The sequence below is a fragment of the Eubalaena glacialis genome, chromosome 13 (assembly GCF_028564815.1).
Source record: "Eubalaena glacialis isolate mEubGla1 chromosome 13, mEubGla1.1.hap2.+ XY, whole genome shotgun sequence".
NCBI lineage: Eukaryota > Metazoa > Chordata > Mammalia > Artiodactyla > Balaenidae > Eubalaena > Eubalaena glacialis.
This window is the reverse complement of record NC_083728.1, coordinates 86,766,852-86,785,410: the sequence shown is the minus strand read 5'-3', so window position 1 is coordinate 86,785,410 and position 18,559 is coordinate 86,766,852. Positions and strand designations below refer to the sequence as shown.

General features: G+C 49.6%; 1 protein-coding gene across 6 annotated transcripts in view; it reads left to right on the top strand.

Annotated features, from left to right (window-relative positions):
- CUX1 (cut like homeobox 1) overlaps positions 1-18,559 on the top strand; it is a 377,925-nt gene that overhangs the window by 233,129 nt on the left and 126,237 nt on the right. For all 6 annotated transcript variants that reach the window (XM_061209658.1, XM_061209657.1, XM_061209656.1 and 3 more), the window contains exons 5-8: positions 1,813-1,950; positions 6,264-6,387; positions 10,774-10,850; positions 12,315-12,381. In XM_061209658.1, coding sequence (XP_061065641.1) covers positions 1,813-1,950; positions 6,264-6,387; positions 10,774-10,850; positions 12,315-12,381 — 406 coding nt within the window. The remainder of the gene's footprint in view (positions 1-1,812; positions 1,951-6,263; positions 6,388-10,773; positions 10,851-12,314; positions 12,382-18,559) is intronic.

The window sequence follows — 18,559 nt, the reverse complement described above, 5'->3', positions numbered from 1 at the left end:
TCTGTGTTTAGCATTCCTCAACCGGAGACTAAATCTTTGCAGCCGTCTCACAAGTGATGCTGGCGTCCATACCAGAAATATCTTCCGTAATCTTTTCTAAGCCCAGCAGACTCGGGTATGCTTCTACTCTGACGGGGCCCCAGAGTCCTAGAGGAAGTGCCCCACTGGGGCCCGGCAGGTGGATTATAAGTGCAGCAGAAATAAAGACCCAACTGATGCCAGAAGAACACTTAATGTCTCTCCATTTTGTGCTGAATGAACGGTAAAGGCAAAGTCCGCGCCTGTACCCCAAATTCCACGTCTGCATTGTCCGATTTTAGGTCCAAATCTGTTGCAGGAAAGGGGACCCCTTCCATGGCCCGAGAGCGGGCTCTTGTCTAACACTCGGGAATGAATTGTCCGAGGAGACACAGGTGCTGACAAAGCAAGAGACTTTATTGGGAAAGGGTGCCCAGGCAGAGAGCAGCAGGGTCAGGGAACCCCGGAGAACTGCTCTGCCACATGGCTCCCAGTCTCAGGTTTTATGGTGATGGGGTGAGTTTCCGTGTTGTCTCTGGCCAATCATTCTGACTCAGGGTCCTTCCTGGTGGCACATCCGTCGCTCAGCCAAGATGGATTCCAGCAAGGATTCTCGGAGGCTGGTAGGACTTAAGGACTGGCGTCTCCTCTCTCCTTTTGACCTTGCCCGAATTCTTCCGGTTGGTGGTAGCTTGTTAGTTCCGCATTCCTTACCAGGACCTCCTGTTGTAAGAGAACTCATGCGAGTGGCTACTGTTGTGCCTGGCCAGGGTGGGCGGTTTCGGTCAGTGGTTCCCCTCACAAATCCAGTTTTTTTTGTAAGTGAGTCTGATGGTGGAGAGCACATTGAATTGGCTGCAGGACCTCTCATAACTGGCCCAGATGCCCTTCTCCTGCTGTTTGTACTATAACCAGGAGTGTGGTGGCCTCCTGGCTGGCTGGCCCGCCGGCGCAGGACGGGTCACAGCAGCTGGGTCACCAGCTGTGCCTCTGAGGAAAGACAGAACCGCCGAGAGCAGAAACCCAGGGTTCTCCCATCTTTAGATCACTAGCTGGTAAGCCCTGACTCTTCCCTGAGCATCCTTCATCAGTAAAGGAGGGCCGTGACAGAAGGGGGAGCCCGCCCCCTCGGGGGACCTTCCTCTTTGGAAGGACAGTCACTGGATCTCACAGACTTGGGTTTGAGATCTCTCTGCCCAACTAACCAGCCGGAAACCTGGGCCCATCACCCCGCCTCAATGAGCTTTAGTTCCCTCTTCTGTGAAAGGAACGTGATCTGTGTGTCACATCTCTCTCCCAGGAGTGTCCTGGGGCTCAAATGAGAAAATGTCCGTAAAAGTGTTCTGTGATGGCCAGACGCTCTCCGGGTATCAGGTGTTATTTCCACCTTCTTAAGAATTGGAAACTTGAGGCCTTCGGCACCTTCCCACTCGCTGCGTCCTCCGCGTAGGCACTAGGTGATAGGTGATTTTCCCGGGCTCCTCCCCTTGCCGCCGCGTGTATCTTTCTTCCTATCAGATCAGGGAATGGAAAATCCTTTAAGTGTCACACCAGGCCAGGGAAGTGGGCAAATCCCAGGGAGCCCGTGGCCGTCCCCACCGCGTTTTCATGTACTGGGTCGGTCTGCATGCACGTCCGTTAGCAGCCACAGAGAAGCACGCAGTCCGTCCAGCCGCGGGGCCCTGGGGAGCTGACTCTCTGGGAGCTGGGCGACCTGCTCCAAGCCTCCTCGAGGCCAGGAAGGTGGCTCGAATGTGTCCAGAGGGGGGTGACGTGTGTTCCCCTCTCGTGCAGATCCCGTTCCGGCTCTGGACCTCGGGCAGCAGCTCCAGCTCAAAGTGCAGCGCCTACACGACATTGAAACAGAGAACCAGAAACTTAGGGAAACTCTCGAAGAATACAACAAGGAATTTGCTGAAGTGAAAAATCAAGGTTGGTGGAAAATGTATTCATTCCTTCCTTTTTCTTTCTTTTCCTTTTCTTCTCTTTTTTCTTTTCTTTTTTTCTTTTTTTCTTTTTTAATTGCCTTCCCCATACTGTTGGAACTAGCTCTGATTGTCACCTTCATCATAAAGTCCGGGTGGGGCAAGAATCAGAGTCATTAAAGAGAGATAATAATAATGCTTAGCAATTGAGAAGGAAAACTTTACCTCTGCACAACGACTGCATATGATTTTATTGCCCTCCCGCCGGGACGATCAGGATTCTTTTAAAGTTCTTCCTGAATCATCATGTGATAGGATCTGCCTTTTCAAAGACGGATGCGTTGCCTGTGGGTGACACCTGTCAGAGAGCCAGCTCATGATCAAAGGGTCACATCCAGTAAGTCATTTAATAATTGAGGCCGATACATTAAGACTTTAGACGCAGCCTCCACGTCCCCACGCGTGAGCCCCGTGGTGTCCTGGTCGCTGTCACCTATTCATGACGAAGTTAACGAAGGAAAAAACAAAACAGCTTTTTGGCAACAAGGAGAGAGGGCAAAGGTTGCCTGGCTTTTCCTGTCAGGGAAGAACAAGGAAATCTCTCCCACACCTAAAATCCAGACGTGTCCCAATCGGGAGCCTCGTGGCTTCCTTGTCTTGAGGAAAATCACTGCCCCATCTGACAGCCGCTGTAGGTTTCTCAGCCAAGTCCAAGTAAAAGTGGGCCTGTTTGGTTTTGTTTGGGGGTGTGGGTGAGAAAAGTGACAGAAAAGAGAGCAAACTGCTTGGGGGACTTCCCCTGAGGGCTGGAGAAGGAATTACCTGATGAAGATTTTTTTTTTTTTTTTTTTTTTGGCTGTGCTGGGTCTTTGTTGTTGTGTGCGGGCTCTATGGCACGTGGGCTTCAGTTGTTGTGGCGCCCGGGCTTAGTTGCCCCGAGGCATGTGGGATCTTCCCAGACCAGGGATCGAACCCGTGTTGCCTGCATTGGCAGGCGGATTCTTAACTACTGCGCCACCAGGGAAGTCCCTGATGACGATTATTAAAAGCATCCTTGGGTTTTGAGACCTTTGGACACCAGCTGGCAAGGAGGGGTCGTGTGCGGAAAGGACCTGGGAAGAGGCAGGAAGGTCCAGGCCTGGGCAGTGAGGACAGCAGGCCCGAGGGCCCCTTCCTCAGAGACACCACCTCAATCTGGCCCGCAGGGAGCTGTGAGCCTGTGGGACCCAAGGGACAGTTTGGTCCCGCTGGGGAGCGAGGTGAGGACTTAGGAGCTTGGGGTCCAGTGAGGGAAATGCTCCCTTCCCCCAGCAGGACTTGGCTCTGGTCAGAACCACCCAGCGCCCAGGGGAAAGAGAACCTGTAAATTCTGGTTCTGCACATTTCCTTCCAGTGACCTCTGGCATCTTATTTTGACAGATCCACCGTTTGGGTTTCCTTCAGTTTGATTTGGTTTTGTTGTAGGGCCTGGTCGCCCTCCCCCCCTGTTTTGTCAGCGCCCCAGGGCCAGTTGCCCAGCGCAGGGGTCATCGCCTCCCCAAAGGCCTCACCTGATGGATATTTCTAAATGAAATGCAGAGCCTAAGGGACTTCCCTGGTGGTCCAGTGGTTAGGACTGGACTCGGCGCTTTCACTGCAGGGGGCATGGGTTCAATCCCTGGTCGGGGAACTAAGATCCCACAAGCCACGTGGCGTGGCCAAAAAAAAAAAAAAAAGAAAGAAAGAGAGAAAGAAAGAAATGCAGAGTCCAAGACTCAAGAACAAAGGCTCCAAAGGCTAGCAGACCGAGGCGGGGTCCCTTGGTTGCCACCACTTCGCTGTGCAGCCTGGAGCAAGTGGTCTCATATTGTTGAAGCCTCGTTTTCTTGGGTGGGGGCAGAATTCTCGTACTAACCCTGACGGGCTGTTGTAGGATTAAATGAGATGCAGCCGAGGCGTTAAGCGCTGTTCCCGACACTCAGTAAATATCAGCTGCTCTTAACTCAGCGCTGTGGCTTTTTCCAGAAATCGCCCCCCATCCTTCTCTTTGTTTATTGGTATCTTTACAGATTTTCCCCGCTGCCAGGAAAATGCTGCTTTCCTCTCTTTTCTCCCCAGTATAAAAATGCTTTGAATTTGGAAGGGGTTGAGGTGCACATCACTTGTTTTAATCATCACAGCTGTAGTGTGGATGGATCAAATGTTAGAGCAGGACAGGAGTTTCTTTATCACATGCTGTAATTCTCCCCCACTCCATGTCAAGGTGAGTGAACGGGGCCCAGGCACAGCCCGTGGGAGCAGAGCTCTTCGTGTCCTCTCCTCCACGCCGCTCTCCCTCCTCCCCTGCTCACGCAGAGGGGACCCAGCTGGGACACGCCCAGGGCAATGTTCTGGACCCGGGCCCAGGTGCCAGAGGAGGGACCGAGGCTCCAGGACAAATCCGCCCCTGGCTCACTGAGCGGCCCACCTGGGCTGGATGTGACCCTACTTTGATCATGAGCTGGCTCTCTGACAGGTGTCACCCGCAGGCAACGCATCCGTCGTTGAAAAGGCAGATCCCCATCAGACAGAGTGGGAGCCCCGAGCTAGTGCCCCAAACTCCCCTGGAAGGAGCATAGATGGGTCACACTGAGAAACGCATTGGGTTGAGCGCCAGGGCCCAGGGGCCGCCCAGATGTTTCCAACCCACTGCTCAAGGCAGAAATGCTGCGTGTTTACGGCCGCATTGACCATCGACTAAAAAGAATGTGCAGATGTTTCCAGAGGTGACCTGTCGTGTCCCCTTTGGACGTGTTCCGCTCCCTCCCAGCCTGGGCCCCATCACTCCATGTTAACCATTGTGCTCACAGAGCGTTTCTTCCAGGCCCCAAACACCCAGCCCGAGAGGCAGGAAGCCCCCTGTTCGTCTCTCAAATACCCTGCCAAGGTCATTGGTCTTAATTCCCTCTCTCCTCCTCTGAGGAGGACCCTCTGGTTCCATTGGATGAAAAAGGCCAATTTCTTATCTTAACGAAAGAGCCTCTAGCTTTTATGCACCAAGCCATGTGGGTACAAATGCCCGGCTGCCTGGCTCCTGCTCGGCCCGGCGTGTCTGCGCAGCTCAGGGAGCAGAAGCTGACGTGAATTACAGCCCGAAGGAACAAGGGCCACCAGTCCCAGCGCTTCCATGGGCAGAGACCTGGCAGGCAACGTTGTCGCCTGAGCCTGGAGCCCCGTTGTCACAGCCCCGTCGAGGCCTCACCCTGCTCAGCCCAGCCTCATGCCTCAGCCACTTTCTGAGCACCCACTGTGTCAGGTGCTGGGACGACCAAGAAACTCAGCCTTGCCCCCCGCGAGATGGACCCACGCCCAGGCAGGTGCGGTCCCCCAAGAGCTCCACCAGCCTTGGAGCCGGGGCCTCGGTGCTCTGCCTGGGGCTGGCTGGCCCGCCCAGGGGGGTGGGGGTGAATGGGGCGGGGACAGGTGGAGCCGTCCCACCCTAGAGCCACTTACGAGTCTGAGTTAGGACCCTGCCCTGTTCGTTGCATCTGCTCTTGTGTTCCTATTTTGGGTCATTGAAGCAACTGCTGTAAACACGCACTTGGTGGTGGGGGAACCTGGGCTTTCCAGGGGCGGCCCTGACCCCCAAGGGACCCTGCGTCCTGAGCACCGGGCACTGCAGGGCTTCATCACACAGCACTGCTTCCCACGCCTCTGGCACTCACCCTCCCTCAGCTGTGGCTCCCCTGGGCCCAGTCATCGGTTCTGCACACGCAGCCTGGGTCTGCCAGACTCTGGCCCCGGTGGAGGGTGCTCTCAGCACCCAAGCTCCGGGGCTGGTCCCTTGCAGCCGAGGAGACCGGCGCCCCATCCACTTAGCGCACCATGTGTCTCATCACTTGTGAAACAGCAAAGCTGCAGCCCGTGGCCGGGGAGGTCAGTAGGCTTCTTCCAAAATGTGCGCACAATTATGAACCGTTTTCTTTGTAAGAAAGTACTTAAACCCACACTAAAACATTATTAATCTTCCCTCAGTAGAGGACTAATTTAAGACTCATCAATAAGATGATACTATATTTTACCATTGATTTCCCCCCTCTTTTTCTTAAGTTGTATTAGAGAGACATAGTTCTTCTTCCAGCAAAATCCATTGATCCTCCTCAACCTAAATGTTTAAAGTTCAATTTAACATTTAGGGAGTAAAAGGTCTCCAAAGGGACTTGTAACCATTGATTTTGTGTCAGAGTTGAAGAGCTAAAGTTTAAAACACACCGATCCTCCTAGGTTACGAAAGCCTAGTATATATAGCCACATGGAACCATGCTTCTCTTACTGGAGTTTTTTTTTTTTCCCCTCCTGCAGAGGTAACGATAAAAGCACTTAAAGAGAAAATCCGAGAATATGAACAGACTCTGAAGAACCAAGCCGAGACCATAGCTCTCGAAAAGGAACAAAAGTTACAAAATGATTTTGCAGAAAAGGAGAGGTGAGCACGTGTTGGGATCTGCACGCACTGACGTGCTGACGTAATGTTTTACTTGTACCACTTCACATCACAAGACAGTTTTTTTAAATGGACTTGTGAAATAAGCCCAGGTTGGAAACCAAAATCCTAGGGGCTCTAAGGCACAATTTTGTTTGAAAAACAAAGGTGTCCCTTGTTCTGTAATTTGTGAGATTGTGAGATGACCTTGAGTGAAATGTACCAGTCTTTCCCGTTGGTGGATGGTGTCAGGTACGTCAAAGGGCGTGTCTGTCGGGGCCACATGGTGCCGGGGCTTGAGCACAAAGCCTGTGTGGTTGGCACACGGGGGTGGTACACGAGGTAAGATGAGAGGGGTGGGACCGTCCCCTGCTGCGTGTCTTCTCTGGGAAGCCCAGGGCGATGCTGAGCTCCTGCTACCTTCTTAAGTGAATTTTGATGTTTAACATCTCTCTCCCTCTCTCTCTCTCTCTCTCTCTCTCTCTCTCTCTCTCTCTCTCTCACACACACACACACACACACACACACACACACAATATCTTTTTTTTTTTTAATTTTTTTTGTCTCTTGCCTCGTTTCATTACCTCACAGTGCTTCATACATCAAGGAGTTATTATCAGTAAAATATATTAATGCACCATCCAAGGGCTGTGAATGTTAGGTTTCCGCTGGCCTGCCTCACCCAAAACTTTGCCACAAATAATGAGTTGCTTTTTCACTAGTGTGATGACTTAATGAAAGTTAGATTTCTTTTTTTTTTTTAATTTTTTAAAAATTTTTATTTATTTATTTATTTATTTATGGCTGTGTTGGGTCTTCGTTTCTGTGCGAGGGCTTCCTCTAGCTGCGGCAAGCGGGGGCCACTCTTCATCATGGTGCGCGGGCCTCTCACTATCGCGGCCTCTCTTGTTGCGGAGCACAGGCTCCAGACGCGCAGGCTCAGTAATTGTGGCTCACGGGCCTAGTTGCTCCATGGCATGTGGGATCCTCCCAGACCAGGGCTCGAACCCGTGTCCCCTGCATTGGCAGGCAGACTCTCAACCACTGCGCCACCAGGGAAGCCCGAAAGTTAGATTTCTTATAAAAACCATAGGAGTGTTGAACTTACCAATTCAAATTGCATAAGTCAGGTCTCTCAGAACTCTGGTGAAGCTAAGGTTTAAAAATCTAAGCCTGTTATGAAGAAATGTGAGTCCATTAATGAGAGGCACTAAATGTCCGGTTACAAGTTAAGAGGCAGGCCCGGTGGTGGGGTTTTGTGGGTGTTTCCCGTGGACTTGGAATGCAGCTGCTCGGACTTCTATGAGGCAGGCTCCGTGGAGATCTCGGGCATCACCAGGGCCTCTCTGGGGCACCGTTAAACTGGCTTCATTTAGAAAAGAAGAAGAATGCCCGCTACACTCATTGCCAGGCCCTCTCGAGATGTTGTCTCAGCAAGTGCTCGGGATAGGCCTGCGGAGCAGACCATCTCATTTTACAGATTAGGCACCTGCCCGCACTCTCCCAGCGAGGCACCCAGAGGTGGGGGCAGAGCCTGAGCCACCGCTGCGGCCCTGGCCTCCCTTTGCGCTGAGACTTGACCTCCCAAAGCCCTCACTGCAGGACCAAAGCCAGTCCCTCGGGGTCAAGCCCAGATCTGCAGGGGATGCCGCACCTACGCTGCTGGGAGAGCGGGGCTGGGTACAGCCCCTGGGAAGGAAGTGAGCCCCACAGAGTCGGGGCTCCAAAGGATGAGCGGATTCTTGACCCAGCAGATGTGGAACTGGCACTAAATGTGTCTCCTAGGAAAGCAGTCTGTGCCCAAAGAGATTTCTCACCATATTACTGATAATTGAGGGGAGGGGGGAATGCAAGCCATTGAAATGCCTTGCCAACAAGAAATGGGTGCGTAAAAGAGGCCACCCCTAACGGGAACGTTATACAGCCTTTATAAAATAATAGTTTTGTTGAATTTGCAGTTACACCAGAAATGTATCCGGCATAATGCGAAGTGAAAAATTCATGATACTGAATTATAGACAGCGTGATTACATCTGCAGAGAGCAAAGTTATGCATTACAAAAGTAGGGAAATAAATTTCTATAGGAATTTAATATTATTAAGTTGACTTTTCAAACTAGGTAAAAGGATTGATTATATTAAAAGATGCAAATAACTGACCACTGGGGGTGGGGAATGAAGCTAGATCTTTATCTCATTCTTTACACCAAAAAATTGAAATGGATTAGGATTTAAGTATTAATAATTAAATCATGTACATACTGGAAGAAAATGTGGGCATTTACTTTGTTTTTAATAATTTTGGAGTGGAGAGATCTTTCTAAACCTTTAAAAAAATTATATAAATACAGCTGCCTAAAATTTCACACAGACTTTTGAAAACAAGTAACAGTGAACAACATTTTTAAACCATCAAAAAACTGGGAAGAAATATTTGCACCACATAAGAAAAAGGGCTAATTTTCTTTATAAACAAAGAACTCTTACAAATTAATAAGAAAAAAACCCAGCACTACAAAAAATGGGTAAAGGAGTTGAGCAGACAGTTCATACAAAGAGAAATTCTCAGCTTTACTCCAGAGTAAAACTAAGTTTAATTTTATCCACTGTTGGCACAGCAGAACACTCTCGAATGCTGTTGGCAAGAGTTTAAACTGGTGAGGCTTTTTGTTGGAAAGTTTCTCAATATCTATCAAAACAACAAAAACAGTTGCACATACCCTTTCACCACTGTAGTTCCTCTGTTAGAATTTTATCCAACAGATTCATTGTCAGAATTATGCACCAATACCTGTGATGATCATTGTGGAATTGTTTAGTAGAAAGGGGTGATAAACCGACTAAATGTCCATAGAGGCTTGGTTAATTAAGTTGTTTATGAGGACAAACTATATATGCTGGGGTAGAACATTTCCATAGTACGGAGATAAGTGAAAAAGCTAGCTGCAGGATACCATGTGTGCTCTGATCCCTTTAGTATTAAAAGAAAGGGGCGGGGAGTGTTTATTACACTATAATATATCACATCTGAGTTTATATTATGCTACAGTATATTACATATTACATTGTATTTCTATACGTATAGAAAAATTCTAGGACTTCCCTGGTGGCGCAGTGGTTAAGAATCCGCCCGCCAATGCAGGGGACACGGGTTCGAGCCCTGATCCAGGAAGATCCCACATGCCACGGACCAACTAAGCCCGTGCGCCACAACTACTGAGCCTGCGCTCTAGAGCCCACGAGCCACAGCTACTGAGCCCACGAGCCACAGCTCCTGAAGCCCGCGCACCTAGAGCCCGTGCTCCGCAACAAAAGAAGCCACTGCAGTGAGAAGCCCGCATACCACAACAAAGAGCTCGCCACAACTAGAGAAAGCCCGCACTCCCCAACAAAGACCCAACGAGCCAAAAATAAAATAAATAAATAAATTTATTTTTTAAAAAAAAAGAGAATGAGGAAGCCCTTTATTATTTAAAAAAAAAAAAAAAGTAAAGAAAAATTCTAGAGAGCTACAAAAGAACTCTGTGGAGTGCAAGTGGAGCCAAGGGAAAGGACATTTTACCTTCCATGCTCTTATAGTATTTGTGGTGGTTGTTTTTTTTTTTAAACGCAGAGCATTTATTAGTTTTATAATTGAAATATGTGCAAATGCAAGCAGTGCTTTTCCATAGATTTCCATAAATTTGGGTGCCTTTTTTAACTGTGCCATTTCTACTTTTCCGTATTCCCAGGTTTCTTCTTTATGAGAGCATGTGTTATATTCATATGATGTAAAAATAATAAACTTATTTTTGGAGATTTTTCTGCCGATGAGGAGGAAGGAATGCTATTTATTGACCAGGGAATTCATTTGGAGATCATGGGAAATATAAATACGTGGAATGTGGCTGCAAACATTCCGAATGTCCCCATTAGGTATTAGAGTTGCATTTGCATTCCATTCCAACAGAAACGGAACAGCTGTCGAATCTCTTCAGTACATCCTTTATTCCAACAAATTCCTTCATTGTGTCAGCAAAATGTAAATGTATCATTCTTCTTGGGCTAACTTGAGGAAACAATGAGTGCATGATGATGATTTTTCTTCCTTTTTTTTTTTTTTTAAAATATCTGGCATTTCAAGAACGAGCTACATTTAGGGTAACCTTCTAGATCAGTTGCCTCACGTCAAATCCCACAGGAAATACACCTCCCCTCGTGTGATGTGCGGGTACAAAGTCTGGGTGTTAAAGAGCAAGGCATCAAGGCTCCTGGCATTACGAGTTGTAACCGGCCGCGAGCCTGTCACCAGCCGTGTGAAGATGGCTCATCGCCGTAGCTCCGGAACACGCAAGATGTGTGAGTTGCTAAACAAGATGACCAATCTGGCTTCTTCCTCTTCCTTTTCAGAAAACTGCAGGAGACCCAGATGTCCACCACCTCAAAGCTGGAAGAAGCCGAACATAAAGTCCAGACTCTGCAAACAGGTGTGCTATTCTGCCTGCCGGTCAAGCTGCTACGGGCCAGTCTGACCTAGGGCAGGTTTACTCCACCTCCCAGTCCCTCCAGGTCCCCTCTGACACCTGTCACCGCCACCGTGGTGAGCCTGGAGGAGGGGGGGAGCCCACGCCCCAGCGTGCCTCAGACCCCCTCCTCCACAGCTCCCCAACTCGACTGCATGAGTCACCCACACTGAGTCGTTCCTGTCGAGGTGGGAGGCTCTGAATCCCATTTGCATCACTGCCACAAGCCATCCTTTCTTCCTGCTCTTTTTCCAACAAACAAGTCTAAATCACCAAACTGTCAAGGGCTGACATCTCATTTGGAACAATAATGAGGGCAAAAAAAAACCCTTATTTCTACCCTGTGAAGTTAAGGAGAACAGTAATAGCAGACCTTTAAAACTTTAGATGCCTAAAAAGGTTATGCTTAAGTTTTTATCGCTTCTTTGAACTTCTTTCTGCCTTTTTTCTTTTTGTTCTGAAAGAGAAATGGCACTATATATTTAATTTAAATGTGGGGGAAAAAATCAGAAGACATCATAGTCCAAGTTTAAAAAAAACACAAATGACAGAGTGGGAGAAACTAATCCTAACAAATTCACAGTCAAATAATATCCAAAAAATATAAAGCTCACCTACAAATCAATAAAAATAGATAAACCGTCCAGGAGAACAATGGGCTAAGGATGAGAACAGGCAGTTTGCGGAAGACATACACGCAGCCAATACACATATGAAAAAATGTTAATTTTGAACAGGCAGGGAAATGCTAATTAAATCAGTAAAAGATTGTTTTGCCTGTCAGACTGTCGAATTTTTTTTTTTTAATTGATCATTTCCAATGTTGGTGAAAGTATAGGAAAATAGTCACACTCTTAGTATTGACATGAATGTAAATCGACTCTTGGGAGGCCAGCTGAGTAATATTGATCTGAAGTTGAAGCACCCATGCTCTTTACCCAGCACCTTCCTTTCTAGGTGTCCTGACTCCCCGGGCATGTGGCAAGCCCTGTACAAGAGCTAAGTTGTTATTGTCATTGCCAATGTCCCAGCATGGAGAGATTTCCATATGTCTGCTAAGGGCAGAGGGCAAATCTCAGAAGATATTTGTATCATCCTATTTATGAAGGGGGAGGGGTGTGAAATATATATATACACACACACATACACTTAAATATTTATGCAATTAGGTATGGAAATATTTTTTAAATAGTGAAATTTATTTAAAAGCAGGAAACTTACACAATAAACTAGTAACAGTGGTTCTCTCAGAAGAGGCGCATAGGATGAGGTGAGGTGGCAGTGGAAGGGGATTTTTCTGTTCCATGCTGTGTATACTTTTGTAATCTTTGCCTCCTTTGAAATGAGAATGTATTACATGTATACTTTTTCTTTCTGACTTAATGCGAACAATTAGTATATTATGGTTTTATGTCCTTTGCCTTTCAGCGCTGGAAAAAACTCGAACAGAATTATTTGACCTGAAAACCAAATATGATGAAGAAATTACCGCCAAGTAAGTCTCTGCCTGGCTGCCTCCATCGGCATGCATTTGGTCAGGTGTCATCCGATTTTGCTAATCCATGAAAGATTTCCCTGCTTCACCCTCCTGTTTATTGACTTTGCAAAGCGGTACGGGGTTTCAAAGATGCTCGGCCTCTGAGCTGCTCTAAGGAACAGGGTGTTGTTCCCATGACTTGCTTGCATCAGTTTAAAACCCAAGATGTGACAGTAAGCTCTGCCTGGTGCTCTCAGAACAATCCTTCCAACTGAAACTTTTTTCCTTAATTATTGTGAACCCTGGCCACCACTGTGCTTTTTTCTAAGAAAGTTTGAAAAAGAGTCAGTGTAGAGAAGATGTGATACTTGGGACATTTTGTGGAGCTTGGTCTGTGCCTATAGCATCACCTTTCACCTGTGCCTTCACTCCCACACAGGTGTATTTGTTCAAATCCCACCTTATGGTGCTGGGCGTCCGTGTGCGGACACACCCAGAGGGGGCGTGTATCTTTGGGCAGGTGTATCACACAAGGGTCTTGTGGGGGGGAAATCAGTGATGCACTCCGGGTACACTGTGGCTAGCCTACCCTCCATGCAGAACACCAGGAAGCAAGAAATCATGTTGACGTAAATCAAGAAAGATGAAGGAGCAACAGGTCATCCCCTGACAATGCCAGGCTAGAGTTGGAACAACTTTTTCCTGTCCCACCTCCCCCAGAAACCCATGCGTCCCCAGCGCCCGCCCCACCCCAGCCGTGACAGCTGTGTCTGCAGTGAGAAGCGTCTCCTGCTGTGCTCACACGGGGCCTCAGTGGGTGCTGGCGAGTGGGGAGGGGGCTCCGAGCAGCGTCGCCCTCCTCCCCGGCGCCTGCTCCGTGTGGGGCCCTGGTACTCGGCATCCCTCAGCCCCATCACCTTTGCCCTTGGCCTTTGAGGTTGCTGCTGGGCCAGCTGCTCTCAGGGCACGTTGAGGGGGCAGTAGGGCGGCCCTTGACCTTTGCTCTGGGTTGTTTAGCAGCTCGAGATCTTGAGAGCCCAGCTACCCAGGTCTGGTGGTCAGAACCAATTTTGATCATGAGCAGAGATCTTCTGCACAAAGACTAAAGCATCCTGGTCCATCTTGGCGACTCCGGCTGACTTGTTGGCGTGTCTAATCCCGGGGGACCCCGCCGGATCGCTGTCCCCTCTCAGTGTGCTGAAATGAGACTTCAGGTGGTACAGAAAGAGCCGGTTCTAAGGTCCCGTGACCGTTACAATTGCGCTTTGAAAACTGGAGGTTCTGGTATTAACCCTTCCGACCCTGGGCATCACTGTCAATGGGCCGGCAGGCGTGCGTCTCCGCCCTCCCCTCTGAGCCCACAGCCTGAGAGTTCCTCACCTCCCAAGACGTACCCTCCGAGGCACCACGCCAGCTGCTGTCACCCTGGGGTTCCTCGGTGTCCATGTCCGGGTTCCCTCTTCTGCCCGCGTGTCATCCTTGTTTTTCTACTATTTCCGCCTGGACTTTATTCTACTGTGTAGGTTGTTGTTCTCAGTAAATTCGATTTTTTAAAATTATAATGCTTTAGTCTGATACATAGCTCTAGCCTTAAGTTTATAGCATTTCTTTTCTAAAAGACTTTGATCTGAAGATGCTGTGCTAATTCCCTGATTCATTCACTCTTATCCACATCATCTTACTTGCTGACAAAATTCATGATGACTTTGGGGGTGATAAGTTGGATTATTTCATTAGTTTCTGTTAATTTATTTTTGTTAAACCACACCTCTTTCTAAAAGGCATAGATACATCTTGCATATCTACAATCAACCAAAGTTGGCTTTATTATGCACTTAAAAAAAACTTTTGTGAACCCAACCTCTAAGCCCGTCTAAGCCCATGGTTTTCAAACTGTGGGTCACAATCGCGAAGTCACTTTAGCGAGTGGCGACTGGCTAGTTGGGTAATAAATAGAATATAAAACAAAATAATGGAATAGAATAGAAAATGTCATGGCTCATGGCACACAGTAAAGTTAGGCATTGTTTTGCGACACTTTTGTTTAACTCATGTGTAAATCTGAAAGTACAGAGTTATTGAGTCACAGCATAAAACGTGGTTCTTCCTGTGGATCAAAGCCGCTGCTCAGAGACTGTCACCAAAGCTCAATTTCCAGAAGCCAGTGTCTCCCGCCGTGTTCCCTGCATGCACGGGGGGGAGGTGTACCTACTGCCTGGTGACACCAAGCATCTGCAGAAACTATTGGGAGTTGACAGCCAAGAATGCCACCTGTCATATGATGGCTAAGTACTGGGCCCTGGCTGAGAGTCACAACTTCTTACTTCCTTCTTGGGCTTCTAAAAAGCTGCACAGAAAATTTGTGTCCATGTAATTGGTTTGCCTTAGGGGTTGAGGAAGCAACGGCACCGAGAACAGCCGTCTAGGAAGAACTTAACCTTCCCCAGCTCACGGCTGTTTGTCTTCTCTAGGGAGGGCACGTGGCGGCCAGGAGTGCCTGGGAGACAGAAGGAGGGAGGAGGGGACATCCTGTCCCTGTCCCCACCCTCTCCCTGCCTCACTGTGCTCGGGGCCAGGGTGATGCTTGGGGATGATTCCCGTCTCTCAGCCAGCAAAGAGCTCAGTCACCTGCTCCCAGGTGATCCTGCTCCCTGGGAGGGGTCAGAGGTGCCTTGAGATGTCGGGATGATTTTCAGTCTTCAGTCTTGTCCTAAGTTACCGTTTATAGATGCAGGAACCCCGGGCTGCTCCTAAGCCGCCAGCTCTGTCATCTGACAGGTAAGATCATTAAATCTCGGGTCACCTGCATCAGCAGGGCTACCCAGGGGAGCACCAGAGGCCGGTCCTCCTGCCCCCAGACCTCTCCTTGAACTCTGAGCCCGCCGGCCTTTGACAAGAAGCGGTGGTGGTAGACGGGGGCTCAGGGAGAAATGTCTCTAGACTGTTTCCCGTCACATCAGTGTATCTTGAGTCCAGAAATCTTTTCCCTCCAAATCTAGATGAGTGAAAACCCACAGGTTACTTGCTCATTTTCACTGAACTAGAGTAAACGGAGAATAGAATCAAAAAGCACGGGGGTCAGTTGTTCTGTCACGTAAAATGCTTTGCCTCTGGGCTGTGGCTCTTGTTACCAACTGCTGACGGGGCCACGGGTGCTCTCGGGGTGTGTCCCCTCCTGTGATCGTAGCAGGAGGCCCTCGTCTCCTCCAGAGACAGGCAGGGAGGCAGAGGTGTGGCGTGCACGTGGGCGCAGAGAGAGCGAGCCTCATGGGCATGCCTCAGAGCCACTCATCAGCGACGCTAGCGTTCCTGGAGGCCTCCTCGGGGAGGCTTGGCGGCAGGGGGAGAAAAGCTATTGTGAGCCAGCGTGACCCCTGCTGTGATGGAGGGGACGTACGTTAGCGCAGCAACTGTGCCGTCGGGGTGTCCACAGAAGACAGACAGCCCACTCTAGCTAGGTCGGCCAGAAAAGAGTTTAACATGGGCACAGCGGGGACGAGGGAGACCAGCGGGGTCCGGGCACCCCGAGCGAGCACTGGCCGGGCCTCACCCCACCTCCGTTTGGAGGGGCCACCTGGAGAGGAGCTGTGGCCTCTGGGAGGCGACGGGGATCCCGGCAGCGCCAGCAACCCCTGACCTTACCCTCCTCCCCTCCCTGGCCAGGGGAGGAGCAGGGGGAGAGGGAGCTGGCGATGGGGATGGCGGGTCTCCAGCACACACCACCCCACCCCGCGTGAGCCAGAGGAAAGGACTGTGGAGGAAGCCTTCCTGAAAGGGATGACCAGGGGTTTGAGGCCGAAGGACGAGCCGCGGTGAGGGGTTGCTAGAGGCAAAGGAGGAGCGCCGTCTGTGAAAACACCAGGCGGCGAGGCCGATCTCCTGGAGGACCAGCCCGAAGCTCCGGCAGGTGGATCTGCCAGGGCAGGTGGGCATGGTGGGCGCAGGGGCTGGACGGAGGCTCGGACGGGGATCGGCATTTCCCAAATAGCAATGGACGGCTACCACAGGGCAGCCTAGGGCCAAATCCTTACTGTAAATGGTTCCCAGAGTAAGTAAGCCACAAAAAGTGTAGAGAATGGCCTGAGATAATAATTGCTACTTTCTTTTAACTTCGGAGACAATCGCTTCGATCTTGGAGATCCCACACGGAGCTGCCCCCTCCGCATTCCTCCCCCCTTTCATTTTCTGGGAAAGGTCTGTCACTTTACCATCTGCTTCAGGCCCGACTGACGTATACTGTCTTAGACTAGACAGCTTTTCATTAATACGTACGAATATAAGCCCGCCAGGGGCAAATCTCACAAATGGTCTTAAAACATTTCAAAACAATGTATCTTCTCCCTTCGAAAGGAGGGCTTTTAAAAAATGTGTTGACAGAAAATGCAGGAAGGGGATTGGGGAGGCACTGTGGAAGGTGGGCTTCGAGTGGATTGCCGGGGTCCGCTGCTCACCCTCTGTGTGTCCCTGGATAAGCTAATTGACCTCCGTGACTCTCTTTTCTCGCCTGTACAATGGGAATAATAGTAGTCAGGACGCTGGGCGGCTGTGGAGAGTAATGAGGAGGTGTGTGTGCAGCGCCCAGCACGGTGACAGCCGTGGTCACTGTCACTAATCGCTGTCACCTATTCTGTTGTCAACGAGTAGAGGCTGTTCCCGACAAGCTTGCCCTGGGCTCGGGTGCGTGCGTTTCTGAAATTAGACGGGCCTGAACGGCCTCGTCTCCACAGGAGGTTGGAAGGGCCCACGTCGCCTGTCCATCCCTGGGAGATGTCACTGGGGTGACCATCCCCGCCCCCACTTGGGACCGAAGCCTGCAGGTCGAAGGCAGCGAGGCCGTCGGGAGCCCCCGTTGACTGGGTGCAGCCCTCGGCCTGCGTCAGCTGGACCGGCCCGGCTGGCTGTGGCGGGTACAGCAGCAGGAAAGTTTTCCATGTGTAGGCTTGAAGCGAAATGTAATTAGCCTTTATGTGCAGAACAAGGCCTCATTGATGAATACAGCTGGTCTTTGTTTTGTCCTGTCATTGAGAGTGGGAGGTAAAGTGCTCTTCTTCATGTTTATTAATGCAAGGTCCCTTAGACAAATGGCAAGCACAGTTTACTATTTGTTGGAACATCGGGGGGCTTGCCAAAACAGTTGCTGTGGAAGAGGATTGCAGGGTTTCAGATTATAACCATTTCTGGGTTAAATAAATGAATTATTTCTCAGCTTTTTTTTTTTTTTAAGTTAAAAACGTACGTCCTCCTCAGCTGGTCAGGCTGTGTACAGATCTTCTGCCTTCTCTTAGCAAATAGAGATTTAGCACCCCACACTTGACACTAACTTGGAGATTCTAGCCAAGTCGAACAGGTTGGATTTTAAGATTTCAGTGGTTCCCCGGGTTGGCCTTGGAGGAGGGCAGACAGCTTTTTGGGCCCCGGGAGAGAGGCCTGGACAGCTCCCCCTGCCCCCGGACTCCACGCCTGTCTCCTGCAGCTGTTCGCTTGTAGTTGGGCTTAGGTGGCCGCTGCCCACGTTGGGAGGAATGTTGCCCTCCCAGCCACGATACCAGCATTCTGGGCGAAAGTGCAGGAAGTCCCATTTTCGCTCAAGTCCACGGCCACCTCTTTGCTCTGTCCCCCGGGGTCCTGGTTGCAGAAGGAGCTTCAGTTGTAACACACACAGTCAGCTTATTACATTCCTCTTGACTTGTGGGCGGAGGCTCTGAGCCTCTGATGAAAGAAAATATTGAATTGCACTGAAGTGCTGCATTTTTTATAGCTAATGTTAGTCTTAGAAGAATTTGCACCTCCCAAACCTTTCCTGCCGGTAAAATTCATATTTCTTAAGGTTACGCATGTTGTGTTCCTTGCCTATATGCTTTTTAAAAAGAACCGCATCGTATGCACACATACTTACATAGTACATTACAAAGGAGACGTTTATGAGGAACTTCACTTGGGTTCATTTTAGAGTATTTACTCTCTAGCGTGTATATAACCAGTGTATAATCACAAAATGCATTGCTCTGAGAAAGCAGAAAACTCCCAGGCGAGCTTGGCTTAGGGCTCTATTGAAATTGTTTAAGGGAGCCTGTACCCTGCACCCCGTGTTTTGGAGGTAGGGGATGCCTGTGTCCCAGAAATGGGCGTGGAGGACCTCAAACGAGATTTGAAAATGTGAGGATGCCCACAGTTGAAGACTCGACGGGGACCAAGA